Source organism: Convolutriloba macropyga, chromosome 4 (assembly GCF_964194025.1).
Source record: "Convolutriloba macropyga chromosome 4, txConMacr16.3, whole genome shotgun sequence".
Taxonomy (NCBI): Eukaryota; Metazoa; Xenacoelomorpha; order Acoela; family Convolutidae; genus Convolutriloba; species Convolutriloba macropyga.
In genome coordinates this window covers 76,123,315-76,138,868 of record NC_134471.1, presented here as the reverse complement: position 1 = coordinate 76,138,868, position 15,554 = coordinate 76,123,315, and the positions used below count along the sequence as shown (strand labels likewise).

At 37.7% G+C, this 15,554-nt stretch overlaps 1 protein-coding gene across 1 annotated transcript in view; it reads right to left on the bottom strand.

Moving 5' to 3' along the window:
• Positions 1-5,248: 5,248 nt before the first annotated feature.
• LOC142338173 (uncharacterized) overlaps positions 5,249-15,554 on the bottom strand; it is a 94,542-nt gene continuing 84,236 nt past the window's right edge. Inside the window, exon 7 of the mRNA XM_075387810.1 lies at positions 5,249-5,483. Coding sequence (XP_075243925.1) covers positions 5,415-5,483 — 69 coding nt within the window. The 3' untranslated portion in view covers positions 5,249-5,414. The remainder of the gene's footprint in view (positions 5,484-15,554) is intronic.

The window sequence follows — 15,554 nt, the reverse complement described above, 5'->3', positions numbered from 1 at the left end:
GAAATATCGACTTATTCGCTTATTCTATTTTCAAAAATTTAGAAATTTTATTGGGTCAAGGAGTTTTTCGGATCAGACCAAACTCGGCATGGAGTATCCGCTGTGTACCTGGAGTCTGAAACAAAAAAATGGTATAGCTTGCCCAGGAAAAAGGTTGGGTTTCCATACGGATGTTTGCGAATTTCGCAAATAACGAAATTTAGAAATAGGTCTTTTTCATCGGGTCAAGGAGTTGTTCAAAGAGAACAAATTTGATATCCCAGACTACCAGTACTATTTAAGTTGTAATACAGAATGAATGGTCCGCCTAACTTTCCTTGAGAAAAATTCGTATTCCAATCGGAAATATCGACTTATTCGCTTATTATTTGGTTATTTTTTTTTCAAAAAAAATAGAAATTTTATTGGGTCAAGGAGTTGTTCAATTCAAACCAAAATTGGCATGGATTATCTCTTGTGTACCTAGATTCTAAAACAAAAATATTTTTGGTATATCTTTCCTGGGAAAAAAGTTAGTATTTCATACGGAAATTTGCGAATTTGGCGAATAACGAATTTTAAAAAAAAAGCCTTTTTCATCGGGTCAAGAGTTGTCCAAAGTGAACCAAATTGATATCTCAAACTACCAGTACTATCTAAATTGTAATGCAAAAAGTATGGTCCACCTAATGTTACTGGAAAAAAGTTCGTATTTCAATCGGAAGTATCGACTTATTCGCTTATTCTATTTTCGAAAATTTCGAAATTTTATTGGGTCAAGGAGTTTTTCGGATCAGACCAAACTCGGCATGGAGTATCCGCTGTGTACCTGGAGTCTGAAACAAAAAAATGGTATAGCTTGCCCAGGAAAAAGGTTGGGTTTCCATACGGATGTTTGCGAATTTCGCAAATAACGAAATTTAGAAATAGGTCTTTTTCATCGGGTCAAGGAGTTGTTCAAAGAGAACAAATTTGATATCCCAGACTACCAGTACTATTTAAGTTGTAATACAGAATGAATGGTCCGCCTAACTTTCCTTGAGAAAAATTCGTATTCCAATCGGAAATATCGACTTATTCGCTTATTATTTGGTTATTTTTTTTTCAAAAAAAATAGAAATTTTATTGGGTCAAGGAGTTGTTCAATTCAAACCAAAATTGGCATGGATTATCTCTTGTGTACCTAGATTCTAAAACAAAAATATTTTTGGTATGTCTTTCCTGGGAAAAAAGTTAGTATTTCATACGGAAATTTGCGAATTTGGCGAATAACGAATTTTAAAAAAAAAGCCTTTTTCATCGGGTCAAGAGTTGTCCAAAGTGAACCAAATTGATATCTCAAACTACCAGTACTATCTAAATTGTAATGCAAAAAGTATGGTCCACCTAATGTTACTGGAAAAAAGTTCGTATTTCAATCGGAAGTATCGACTTATTCGCTTATTCTATTTTCGAAAATTTCGAAATTTTATTGGGTCAAGGAGTTTTTCGAATCAGACCAAACTCGGCATGGAGTATCCGCTGTGTACCTGGAGTCTAAAACAAAAAAATGTTATAGCTTGCCCAGGAAAAAGGTTGGGTTTCCATACGGAAGTTTGCGAATTTCGCGAATAACGAAGTTTAAAAACAGGTCTTTTTCATCGGGTCAAGGAGTTGCTCAAAGTGAACCAAATTGATATCCCAGACTACCAGTACTATTTAAGTTGTAATACAGAAAGAATGGTCCGCCTAACTTTCCTAGAAAAAAAATCGTATTCCAATCGGAAATATCGACTTTTTCGCTTATTATTTGGTTATTCTTTTTTCAAAAAAATAGAATTTTTATTGGGTCAAGGAGTTGTTCAATTCAAACCAAAATTGGCATGGAGTATCTCTTGTGTACCTAGATTCTAAAACAAAAACATTTTTGGTATATCTTTCCTGGGAAAAAAGTTAGTATTTCATACGGAAATTTGCAAATTTGGCGAATAACAAATTTTAAAAAAAAAGCCTTTTTCATCGGGTCAAGAGTTGTCCAAAGTGAACCAAATTGATATCTCAAACTACCAGTACTATCTAGGTTGTAATGCAAAAAGAATGGTCCGCCTAACTTTTCTAGAAAAAACTAAGTTTTTCAGATGGAAATTTGCAAATTTCGCGAATAACGAATTTTAAAAAAAGGGGTTTGTCATCGGGTCAAGGAGTTGTCCAAAGTAACCCAAGTTGATATCCCAGTTTACCAGTACTATCTAAGTTTTAATGCAAAAAGAATGGTCCGCCTAACTTTCCTGGAAAAAAGTTCGTATTTCAATCGGAAATATCGACTTATTCGCTTATTCTATTTTCAAAAATATAGAAATTTTATTGGGTCAAGGAGTTTTTCGAATCAGACCAAACTCGGCATGGAGTATCCGCTGTGTACCTGGAGTCTAAAACAAAAAAATGGTATAGCTTGCCCAGGAAAAAGGTTGGGTTTCCATACGGAAATTTGCGAATTTCGCGAATAACGAAGTTTAAAAATAGGTCTTTTTCATCGGGTCAAGGAGTTGTTCAAAGTGAACCAAATTGATATCCCAAACTACCAGTACTATCTAAGTTGTAATGCAAAAAGAATGGTCTGCCTAACTTTCCTGGAAAAAAGTTCGTATTTCAATCGGAAATATCGACTTATTCGCTTATTATTTGGTTATTCTATTTTCAAAAAAGAGAAATTTTATTCGGTCAAGGAGTTGTTCAATTCAAACCAAAATTGGCATGAAGTATCCCTTGTGCACCTAGATTCTTAAACGAAAAGAATTTTTGCTATAGCTTGCATAGGAAAAAAGTTAGCTTTTCATACGGAAATTTGCGAATTTCTTGAATAAAGAATTTTAAAAATTGGTCTTTTTCGTCTGGTCAAAGAGTTGATCAAATCGAATCAAACTGTGTATTGAGTATAACATGGGTACCTAGATTGTAAAAAAAAATTTGGTATAGCTTGCCTTGGAAAAAAGTTGGGTTTTCATACGGAATTTCACGATTATTTTGAATAAATTGCAGTTCTTGAATTTCAAAAATTATTCTTTTTCATCGTGTCAAGGAATTGTTCAAATCGAACTAAACTGTGTATGGAGTATACCATGGGTACCTAGATTGTAAAAAAAAAATTGGTATAGCTTGCCTAGGAAAGTAGTTGGGTTTTCATACGGAATTTTACTATTAATTCGAATAACTTGCACTTATTGAATTTCAAAAATTGGTCTTTTTCATCGGGTCAAGGAGTTGTCCATATCGAAACAAACTGGGTATGGAGTATACCATGGGTACCTATATTGTAAAACAAAAAGGATTGTTGGTATAGCTTGCCTAGGAAACAAGTTGATTTTTCATACAGAAGTTTACGATTATTTCAAATAAGTAATCTTAAAAATACGTCTTTTTCATGGAGTCAAGGAGTTGTCCAAATCAAACCAAACTCGGTATGGAGTATACCATGGGTACCTAAATTCTAAAACCAAAAAAAAATATTTGCTATAGGCTCCCTAGGAAAAAAGTTTTTATACGGAAATTTACGATTATTTCAAATAAGTAATTTTAAAAAGAGGTCTTTTTCATGGAGTCAGGGAGTTGTCCAAATCACATTAAATTCGGTATGGAGTATCCCCTTTGTAACTAGAGTCTAAAACGAAAAAAAAATGCTATAGCTTGATCAGGAAAAGTTTGGGTTTTCATACGGAAATTTACGATTATTTCACATAAGTAATTTTAAAAATACGTCTTTTTCATGGGGTTAAGGAGTTGTCCAAATCAAACGAAACTCGGTATGGAGTATACTATGGGTACCTATATTCTAAAACAAAAAGAATTTTTGCTATAGCTTCCCTAGGAAAAAAAGTTGGGTTTTCATACAGAAATTTACGATTATTTCAAATAAGTAATATTAAAAAGAGGTCTTTTTCATGGGGTCAAGGAGTTGTCCAAATCAAACTAAACTCGCTATGTAGTATACCATGGGTACCTAAATTGTAAAACAAAAAGAATTTTTGGTATAGCTTGCCTAGGAAAAAAGTTGGGTTAGTATACGGAAAATACGAGTATTTCAAATAATTAATTTTAAAAATACGTCGTTTTCATGGGGTCAAGGAGTTGTCCAAAGTGACCCAAATTGATATCTCAAGTTACCAGTACTATCTAAGTTGGAATGCAAAAAGAATGGTCCGCCTAATTTTCCTAGAAAAAAAGTTAATTTTTCATATGGAATTTTGCGATTTTTGCGAATAATGAATTTTAAAATTAGGTCTTTTTCATCAGGTCAAGGAGTTGTCCGAAGTGACCCAAATTGATATCCCAAACTACCAGTACCATTTAAGTTGTAATGCAAATAGATTGGTCCGCCTAACTTTCCTAGAAAAAAGTCAGTTTTTCATACGGAAATTTGCGAATTTCGCGAATAACGAATTTTAAAAATAGGTCTTTTTCATCGGGTCAAGGGGTTGTCCGAAGCAACCCAAATTGATATCGCAAACTACCAGTACTATCTAGGCTGTAATGCAAAAAAAATGGTTTGCTTAACTTTCCCAGAAAAAAAGTTAGTTTTTCATTAATGTTTGTTAATATTTGTTTAATATTTGATTAATTTTAATTTTAATAGTTTTTCAATATTATTTGTTTTGGAGAGACTTTTTCGAGCCTAGTTTTTTTGTTGTGCTCTGCTCAATTCTCTTATAGTTGCTCGTTTGTAACTCCGCCGTAGCCGGTCTCCAGCCCGGTTGAGAGAAGGAGGAGGGGAACACACCCAAAACATACTGGAAAATCTCAAAAAGTCGATCGTTAGTTCAACTGTAGATTCTTTCCGACAGTATTTTTTCTATTTCAGCTCGTTCGTTCCAGACGTCCTCTGATCAGACTAAAAAATCCGCTCATTCTGACCATTCCTCTCATTTCTTGCATTTTTTTTCCGCTCAAATTCCGCTCATTTCTTGCATTTTTTGTTCCGCTCAAATTCCGCTCATTTCTTGCATTTTTTATTACGCTCAAATTCCGATCATTTCTTGCAGTTTTCTTCCGCTCATTCCTCGGCCCGGGTAACACACGAGGTGCAAATAATCGCAAGAATCAGAAAGCCTATGACTTTGTCTGAAAGTTATTCTACTCTGGATCAACTAACCTCATAGACGTACATCAACCCTCCATCCTCGTATTTGCTTTGGTCGTAAGGCTGATTTGGCTTTAATGACCTGTGATCTTTTCTCAACTGGTTTTCACTTCCTAGTTCCTGTATGAAAGACATTTCCAAAGTTTCATCAAAAAGTCAAATTAGAAGAAATTGAATTGAATTGAAACAGAATTTACAGCAAGAAGTTGGAGTCTGTCAGTGAGTCTATCAAAAATCCAACCCAAAGAGCTTCACATTGTGAAATAGCCTGCATTGCGTTGCTAAGTGTTGACTGTCGTTTCATTGGTCACAACTCGTTGTGTTAAATAAATAAATAATCATTGCCCTCATTGGGCCAATAGTCAATCAAATAATCATCTTGCGGAGAGGGCTGAAACATCGAAAGAAAATAAGTATACGTCATTCAGGATTAATAGTTGGCTGACCTTGCGCACCCAAATAATCTTTACCCTCATTCAATTGTACATTTACAAGCTCCAAGTGGCTACAGAAACGCTTGTCTTAATGATGTTCAGGTGGAAGTTCGAGCTGAACTCCTGGGCCGAGGTGTCACCACTAAAAATCTCTAAAAAGTGTAAGGTTTGCGTTGAACTTGAACAAAAATTTAAGATTTGTGTTCACTGCGTTGAAAGCGGTGAAAAAAAGCTCTTTAGCTGTAAAAAAAAACTTCAACCGCTTAAGCGGTAAAAAAATATATTTTTCACCAATATCAGCAGAAGGCGGTGAAAAGAAACTATTCAGCGCTGTCAGGAAGCGGTGAAAAAAGTAAACATCATTACCGCTTAATTCAACGCTTATCTTAAAACCACAGGAAATATCATATAAGGAAGTGATAGATGGCGCATGGAAATAAGAAGTTGATGACATGTAGGAGGTGAGAAGTTTGAGAGCGTGAAAAAAAAGTTTTACCACTAGAATCCCAAACGTTACAAAAGTTCACCCCTAACAATCACAATTCATACAAAAATTGTGATTGGTGAAAACAGGTTTTTTCGCCGCTATTCACCAATAATCCTAAACTTTTTTCTGACCAAACTTGAACCCGGGTTTGTCTTAGTTGAGAGAACGGCGTTAGTAGAAATGTAATCGACCATGGTAAATATATAAGGAAAGACTTCGAGTCAGCCGTGAAGGAAGTCGTGTACCCAAGCCACATAATTTTGACAATATACAAATCTGCGCTGAAATCTTTGAATTTAAGCGCTTATTTACTAATTATTCTTAGTTTTTGACAGAAAATGGCGTTACTAAGCGGAAATTGCACGCAATTTTGTCGACGGTCGGAATAGGGTGAGCACGGCTCCCCGGTGTGGGGGGGTGTAGACCCATTGTGTTAAGATAGGGTATAGGAGTATTTTTGAAAGCGGGTCTACTCTAATGAATTAAGATAGGGTATAGGGCGCCTACATGTATTAAGATTACTTCCCATGTATTAAAATTAGTTATAGCGGCCGCCACGTATTAAGATTAGGAATAGCGGCCGCCACGTATTAAGATTAGGAATAGCCGCCGCAAACTACTAAGACTAGGATCAGCCGCCGCAACGTATTAAGATTAGGAATAGCCGCCGCAACGTAATAAGATAAGGAATAGCCGTAGTATTGTAGTGTGAGCAATTCAGGCCCCATTTTTGGAGCCGGTCATTAACCTTCCGCGCAGGGAATTGTACAGGTAGCGAGCACTGGAATTGTGCAGGCGGGGAAGTGTACAGGCAGCGCGAACGGGATTTGTACAGTCGGGGAATTGTACAGGCAGCGCGCACGGGAATTGTGCAGGCGGAATTGTACAGGCAGCGCGCACGGAAATTGTACAGGCGGGGAATTGTACAGGCAGCGGATAATTCCCTTCGCAGTAAATTTCTACATATTTATTGGTATAACCAGCGCAATGTATTCAGATAAGGAAAGACCGCCGCAATATATTAAGATTAGGTATAGCCGTCGCAACGTATTAAGATTAGGTATAGCCGCCACAATGTATTAAGATCAGGTATAGCCACCACAATGTTTTAAGATTAAGTATAGCCACCACAATGTATTAAGATTAGGTATAGCCGCCGCAATGTTATAAGATTAGGTATAGCCGCCGCAATGTATTAAGATTAGGTATAGACGCCGCAATGTATTAAGATAAGGTATAGCAGCCACAATGTCTTAAGATTAGGTATAGCCGCCGCAGTGTTTTAAGATTAGGTATAGCCACCACAATGTATTAAGATTGGGTACAGCCGCTGCAATGTTTTAAGATTAGTTATAGCCGCCGCAATGTATTAAGATTAGGTGTAGCCACCACAATGTACTAAGATTAGGTATAGTCGCCGCAATGTATTAAGATTAGGTATAGCAGCCGCAATGTCTTAAGATTAGGTATAGCCGCCGCAGTGTTTTAAGATTAGGTATAGCCACCACAATGTATTAAGATTGGGTACAGCCGCTGCAATGTTTTAAGATTAGTTATAGCCGCCGCAATGTATTAAGATTAGGTGTAGCCACCACAATGTACTAAGATTAGGTATAGTCGCCGCAATGTATTAAGATTAGGTATAGCCGCCGCAATGTATTAAGTTTAGGTATTGCCACTGCAATGTTTTAAGATAAGTTGTAACCGCTAAAAATTCAGAAAATCGAAAATTTTTAAAAGAATGAATTATGAAGGTACAAAAAGACAGACACAGTACAAATCAAGTACATTATAAGTAATTTTAAACACAACAGAGAGCGCTCACAAAATGAAAAATAATTAAATCGTTTACAAATTCAGTGTTACAGTATGAATTCCATCAGATAACGTTTTTGGTTTAGGGTGAAAATATGAGAGTCCTTTCTTTGTTTGTTCTTAGCTAGCGACGCAGTGGTTGATTGTTCGAAATCCTCTAGATGTAGATGTTAAATTGATGATTGCTTCCGTCACTCAACGATAGTTTTGCAAAGGTCCATATCCGGTCTCTTCCAATTTTCGTTTATTTAGTCTTTTTCTGCTGATTTTGTACTTATCCGATTTGGAATCGTAGCAACAATAAGTTTCGCTACAGAGACAAATTGTTTCAGTGCATTTAAATTCTTCCTCGAACAAACCTCTTTCAGGCTTATCGTGCTTTTTATGTTTATCACGCCAAGTTCCCGGGAAGAAATTGTGAACACCATTAGTTTAGAAAGAATCATCACAATCGTGTTCCCTCAGAGCTTCCCACTCTGCTTTTTTAGATGAACGAATACAATCGTTCAAATTATCATGTTCTAGAACTAAGTAAAAGGAGTCAGTGTCCTTTTCTAACTCTTCGAATGTGTCGACATCGCGAAACTTATCAGAAAATTGTAATAAAGCTCCAGCACACGTAATTCAGCGTACTGATGTATAAAAAAGCCGAATATTATTGGTTCGCGGCGCTCAATTTTTGATTTCACAATCTCAACTTCTGTAGTTCTTTAGACACACTGTTAAATCTCCTAAACAATTTCCCGTTAATTGTTTCGTGTGTCCTTTCATCTTTCAGGTATTCTGTCTCTGTATGTCTGCTTCTGTTCATGATTTGGTAACCATAGGAACTATTCCCTAACAATTTCATTGTTTCTGCTACAACGCTTGATTCAGGATGTTCATCTTCAGCTCTTCTACCATCAACAACAGATTGGACAAAAATGTTGAAGCATTTTTTGGGTGTGTACTGAGCGAAGCAATAAATGTCCGTGCATTTCAGCCCAAGACCCAAGACTAAGGTAAAAGTTGAGTAAAGGTGTTATGACTGTTCCATTCTCCAACTCAAAGACTGAAATCAACATGCGTTGCGGTTGCTTGAGTAATTCGTTATGAATTGCTTAGTCCCTCATATAATTACCAACATTTGCTCGGCTAACATTAATGTTTTTAAAAATTTGTGGAAAGTTCGAGAACGTGTATTTCAACCCATCTGGAATTTCGAGATCACACTGAACGTAACCAAACAATTTATCTTCTCTTTTCTTATCAATTAGAGAATTTTGATGCAGAGGTAGTTTGTGCTGCGGCTACTGACGAACTTCAGCGGAACCGATATATCACAGCCTGGTTCTCGAGTTTTACGCCGGCCTGGTTCTTCACTGGGTTCGATTGACTAACGATTTCGCAGAAATAATTAGTCGCTCGGACGTAATAAAAGGACTGTAACTTTAATTTTGTTGATTGAAGTTAAGAAAATCCTTAGTGATAATCTATGTTCAATCTCGTGCTGAAGTTTGTAAGGCTTCAGCCAGTAGCTAGTATTGTTGCAAACTTCTCGTAAGTAAGCTCAACTAACTTATAACTCGCAAGATCTTAAGATCTAGCAAAACTTAGCAAAAGTCTAAAGTTGTTAAAGAAATAAATTTTTGTCAATCTGAGAGCCAACTGCACTTGGTAACAGTTTCTATTGGTTCTAAATACAATACGGTTTCACTATTCAAACAATTGGGTTAAAGTAATAATCAAATAATTATCATTTATAACATCATCACTGCTTGTTTCTGATTGGTTAATCAAGAAAATGATTTATGTCATTGTTTACATAGTAAATGTCAAATTACTGCAATGTTTGCCTTTGTTGACATAAGCACGGATGGTAATTACGTGGCTCTAAATGTCTCGAATATACGGTATTTCACCTTTAATGGTCATCTAAAATATCATAAAATAAACGATTTGAGAACTTTAACAATAAATAACAAAATATCGAAAAATGCCAATTTTGCACCAAATAAGTGCTAATAGCCACACTCCTGGGTCTGATGCAAAAACGTTCGTTGGGCCCATGAGTAGCTTAGAGGTAACCCTAACCGTCTGCCATAACCTCGGGTTGCTCGGTTTTTGCCTTCCCAAAATCGGGGCGGGGGTGTACAGATTTTCGGTCCCAACTTGTAAATTTTTCAGTTTTGACCATTTCTGATTTTTGACAAATTTCAAGTTTATTCAGTTTCAAAAGTTATTTCTTGCTGTCTGATGGCTTTTTCTTAGTTGAGAGAACGGCGTTAGTAGAAATGTAATCGACCATGGTAAATATATAAGGAAAGACTTCGAGTCAGCCGTGAAGGAAGTCGTGTACCCAAGCCACATAATTTTGACAATATACAAATCTGCGCTGAAATCTTTGAATTTAAGCGCTTATTTACTAATTATTCTTAGTTTTTGACAGAAAATGGCGTTACTAAGCGGAAATTGCACGCAATTTTGTCGACGGTCGGAATAGGGTGAGCACGGCTCCCCGGTGTGGGGGGGGGGGGGGTGTAGACCCATTGTGTTAAGATAGGGTATAGGAGTATTTTTGAAAGCGGGTCTACTCTAATGAATTAAGATAGGGTATAGGGCGCCTATATGTATTAAGATTACTTCCCATGTATTAAAATTAGTTATAGCGGCCGCCTCGTATAAAGATTAGGAATAGCGGCCGCCACGTATTAAGATTAGGAATAGCCGCCGCAAACTACTAAGATTAGGATCAGCCGCCGCAACGTATCAAGACTAGGAATAGCCGCCGCAACGTAATAAGATTAGGAATAGCCGTAGTATTGTAGTGTGAGCAATTCAGGCCCCATTTTTGGAGCCGGTCATTAACCTTCTGCGCAGGGAATTGTACAGGTAGCGAGCACTGGAATTGTGCAGGCGGGGAAGTGTACAGGCAGCGCGAACGGGATTTGTACAGTCGGGGAATTGTACAGGCAGCGCGCACGGGAATTGTGCAGGCGGAATTGTACAGGCAGCGCGCACGGAAATTGTACAGGCGGGGAATTGTACAGGCAGCGGATAATTCCCTTCGCAGTAATTTTCTACATATTTATTGGTATAACCAGCGCAATGTATTCAGATAAGGAAAGACCGCCGCAATATATTAAGATTAGGTATAGCCGTCGCAACGTATTAAGATTAGGTATAGCCGCCACAATGTATTAAGATCAGGTATAGCCACCACAATGTTTTAAGATTAAGTATAGCCACCACAATGTATTAAGATTAGGTATAGCCGCCGCAATGTTATAAGATTAGGAATAGCCGCCGCAATGTATTAAGATTAGGTATAGACGCCGCAATGTATTAAGATAAGGTATAGCAGCCACAATGTCTTAAGATTAGGTATAGCCGCCGCAGTGTTTTAAGATTAGGTATAGCCACCACAATGTATTAAGATTGGGTACAGCCGCTGCAATGTTTTAAGATTAGTTATAGCCGCCGCAATGTATTAAGATTAGGTGTAGCCACCACAATGTACTAAGATTAGGTATAGTCGCCGCAATGTATTAAGATTAGGTATAGCCGCCGCAATGTATTAAGTTTAGGTATTGCCACTGCAATGTTTTAAGATAAGTTGTAACCGCTAAAAATTCAGAAAATCGAAAATTTTTAAAAGAATGAATTATGAAGGTACAAAAAGACAGACACAGTACAAATCAAGTACATTATAAGTAATTTTAAACACAACAAAGAGCGCTCACAAAATGAAAAATAATTAAATCGTTTACAAATTCAGTGTTACAGTATGAATTCCATCAGATAACGTTTTTGGTTTAGGGTGAAAATATGAGAATCCTTTCTTTGTTTGTTCTTAGCTAGCGACGCAGTGGTTGATTGTTCGAAATCCTCTAGATGTAGATGTTAAATTGATGATTGCTTCCGTCACTCAACGATAGTTTTCCAAAGGTCCATATCCGGTCTCTTCCAATTTTCGTTTATATAGTCTTTTTCTGCTGATTTTGTACTTATCCGATTTGGAATCGTAGCAACAATAAGTTTCGCTACAGAGACAAATTGTTTCAGTGCATTTAAATTCTTCCTCGAACAAACCTCTTTCACGCTTATCGTGCTTTTTATGTTTATCACGCCAAGTTCCCGGGAAGAAATTGTGAACACCATTAGTTTAGAAAGAATCATCACAATCGTGTTCCCTCAGAGCTTCCCACTCTGCTTTTTTAGATGAACGAATACAATCGTTCAAATTATCATGTTCTAGAACTAAGTAAAAGGAGTCAGTGTCCTTTTCTAACTCTTCGAATGTGTCGACATCGCGAAACTTATCAGAAAATTGTAATAAAGCTCCAGCACACGTAATTCAGCGTACTGATGTATAAAAAAGCCGAATATTATTGGTTCGCGGCGCTCAATTTTTGATTTCACAATCTCAACTTCTGTAGTTCTTTAGACACACTGTTAAATCTCCTAAACAATTTCCCGTTAATTCTTTCGTGTGTCCTTTCATCTTTCAGGTATTCTGTCTCTGTATGTCTGCTTCTGTTCATGATTTGGTAACCATAGGAACTATTCCCTAACAATTTCATTGTTTCTGCTACAACGCTTGATTCAGGATGTTCATCTTCAGCTCTTCTACCATCAACAACAGATTGGACAAAATTGTTGAAGCATTTTTTGGGTGTGTACTGAGCGAAGCAATAAATTTCTGTGCATTTCAGCCCAAGACTAAGGTAAAAGTTGAGTAAAGGTGTTATGACTGTTCCATTCTCCAACTCAAAGACTGAAATCAACTTGCGGTTGCTTGAGTAATTCGTTATGAATTGCTTAGTCCCTCATATAATTACCAACATTTGCTCGGCTAACATTAATGTTTTTAAAAATTTGTGGAAAATTCGAGAACGTGTATTTCAACCCATCTGGAATTTCGAGATCACACTGAACGTAACCAAACAATTTATCTTCTCTTTTCTTATCAATTAGAGAATTTTGATGCAGAGGTAGTTTGTGCTGCGGCTACTGACGAACTTCAGCGGAACCGATATATCACAGCCTGGTTCTCGAGTTTTACGCCGGCCTGGTTCTTCACTGGGTTCGATTGACTAACGATTTCGCAGAAATAATTAGTCGCTCGGACGTAATAAAAGGACTGTAACTTTAATTTTGTTGATTGAAGTTAAGAAAATCCTTAGTGATAATCTATGTTCAATCTCGTGCTGAAGTTTGTAAGGCTTCAGCCAGTAGCTAGTATTGTTGCAAACTTCTCGTAAGTAAGCTCAACTAACTTATAACTCGCAAGATCTTAAGATCTAGCAAAACTTAGCAAAAGTCTAAAGTTGTTAACGAATTAAATTTTTGTCAATCTGAGAGCCAACTGCACTTGGTAACAGTTTCTATTGGTTCTAAATACAATACGGTTTCACTATTCAAACAATTGGGTTAAAGTAATAATCAAATAATTATCATTTATAACATCATCACTGCTTGTTTCTGATTGGTTAATCAATAAAATGATTTATGTCATTGTTTACATAGTAAATGTCAAATTACTGCAATGTTTGCCTTTGTTGACATAAGCACGGATGGTAATTACGTGGCTCTAAATGTCTCGAATATACGGTATTTCACCTTTAATGGTCATCTAAAATATCATAAAATAAACGATTTGAGAACTTTAACAATAAATAACAAAATATCGAAAAATGCCAATTTTGCACCAAATAAGTGCTAATAGCCACACTCCTGGTCTGATGCACAAACGTTCGTTGGGCCCATGAGTAGCTTGGAGGTAACCCTAATCGTCTGCCATAACCTCGGGTTGCTCGGTTTTTGCCTTCCCAAAATCGGGGCGGGGGTGTACAGATTTTCGGTCCCAACTTGTAAATTTTTCAGTTTTGACCATTTCTGATTTTTGACAAATTTCAAGTTTATTCAGTTTCAAAAGTTATTTCTTGCTGTCTGATGGCTTTTGTAGCCCATTTGAAGTGGCCCCAACATCGTCGGCCCTGTTTTCGATATCGGAAACACCATCGTAGAATACTGGCGCTAACTTCACGACTGGCCGGTTTAGCTCTCCATGTGACATTCTGACTCTCGCTGATCTCACAACTCCGTCGTTGCTGGTGAAGATCTCAATGATTCGTCCAAGTTTGTATTCACAGCGTTTCACAGAGTCACTAACTCGCCTCTTTTCAGGTTTCGCACATGTTCTTCTGACCACTTCGGTTCTGGTTCCATTGTGTACGATATTCACGAGTCCATCTTTTCCAGATCATTTCGGCATATGCTTGAGCCGTTTTGAAAGATTTTCTTAGGTCATGGTAGCGTTCACTGGATGGCATGAATGGTGCATTCGCGTTCTCTCGCCCTAGCAAGAAATGATTAGGTGTGAGTGCTGTCAAATCTTCAGGGTCGTCACTTACTGCTGTCAAGGGTCTTGCGTTGCGAGTCTGCTCTACCAGACACATTGTTGTGCTAAGCAACTCGTCAGTGAAGCTTCTGTTGTCCAAGATTGCAATCATGACCTTTTTGCAACTTTGAATCAGTCTTTCCCAGATTCCACCAAAGTGAGTTCCGGGAGGAATGAATTTCCAAACAATCTTTTTCTGTGCTCAGTCGCTCTCAATCTTAGCTTTGTCCCACTCGTTCATGAATGCTTTCAGCTCATTGGCTGCTCCGACGAAGTTTTTTCCATTGTCGCTAATAATGGTACTCGGGTAGCCACGTCTTGCAATGAATCTTGTCACTGCAGCTAGACATGACTCGGTGTCCAATGATTGTGCGACTTCGATGTGTACTGCTCTCGTTGTCAGAGAAGTGAAGAGACAGCACCATCTCTTCAGGGTACGTCGTAGGAACTTGAGATCGAAGGGTCCGAATTAGTCGACTCCGGTTTGGATGAAAGGGAACACATGCTCATCAAGTCGTTCTCGGGGTAGATCCGCCATCAGTGGGTGAATTGGGTTGGCGTTCCTGTGTCTGTATTTGATGCATCTCGACTTGATTTTCCTTAAAGCTTTTCTCAGCCCAATGATCCAGTATACTTGTTGGAGCATGTTTCTCACGTATTCTGTGCACTCATGTAGGTTGTCTCGATGCGCTTTTTCCAACAGAAGTTGTAAAACTGGGTGTTTTGCTGTCAACAATATTGAGTGTTTTGCATTTTAACCAAGGCTTGAATGCTTCACCCTCCTTTCAGTCTAATATTCCTCTATGAAGGTGACAATTTGGCGATGTTTAGTGTTTTGGAGATTTCCTTGCTGTTTGCTGTAGACTTCGAAACATTCGGGAAGCTTTCATTTTGAACAAATCGAAACAGTATTTGCACTGCTTGATGACTTTTGTCTGCTTTGAGGGTACCCTTCTGCTTTGTCTTGAACCTCATGCAGTAGGCAATGAAGTTTCTAATTCGGTTGAAGGTACTGTATCGTCTCCAGTCAAATAGTTGTTCTAGCTTTGTTTCTGCTGCTACAGTACTCGTAATTTGCTCGGGCTCGAGTTCGTTCTCTTGAAACCATGGCTTTGGCCAGTTATCATCATTTGTCTGGAGCCATGCCGGCCCGTTTAACCATACGGATTCCTTGAGGCCTTCGTTGGTCATTCGTTGGTGTTCCGATGTCGGCAGGGTTTTCGACACCTTTGACGTGTCTCCATTGATCCATCGATGAGTTTTCCAGTATTTCCGCTGCTCTATTTGCAGCGAATACTTGTTGTTTCTTGTGCGCTGCTTGTAGCCACTGTAGCATTGTTGATG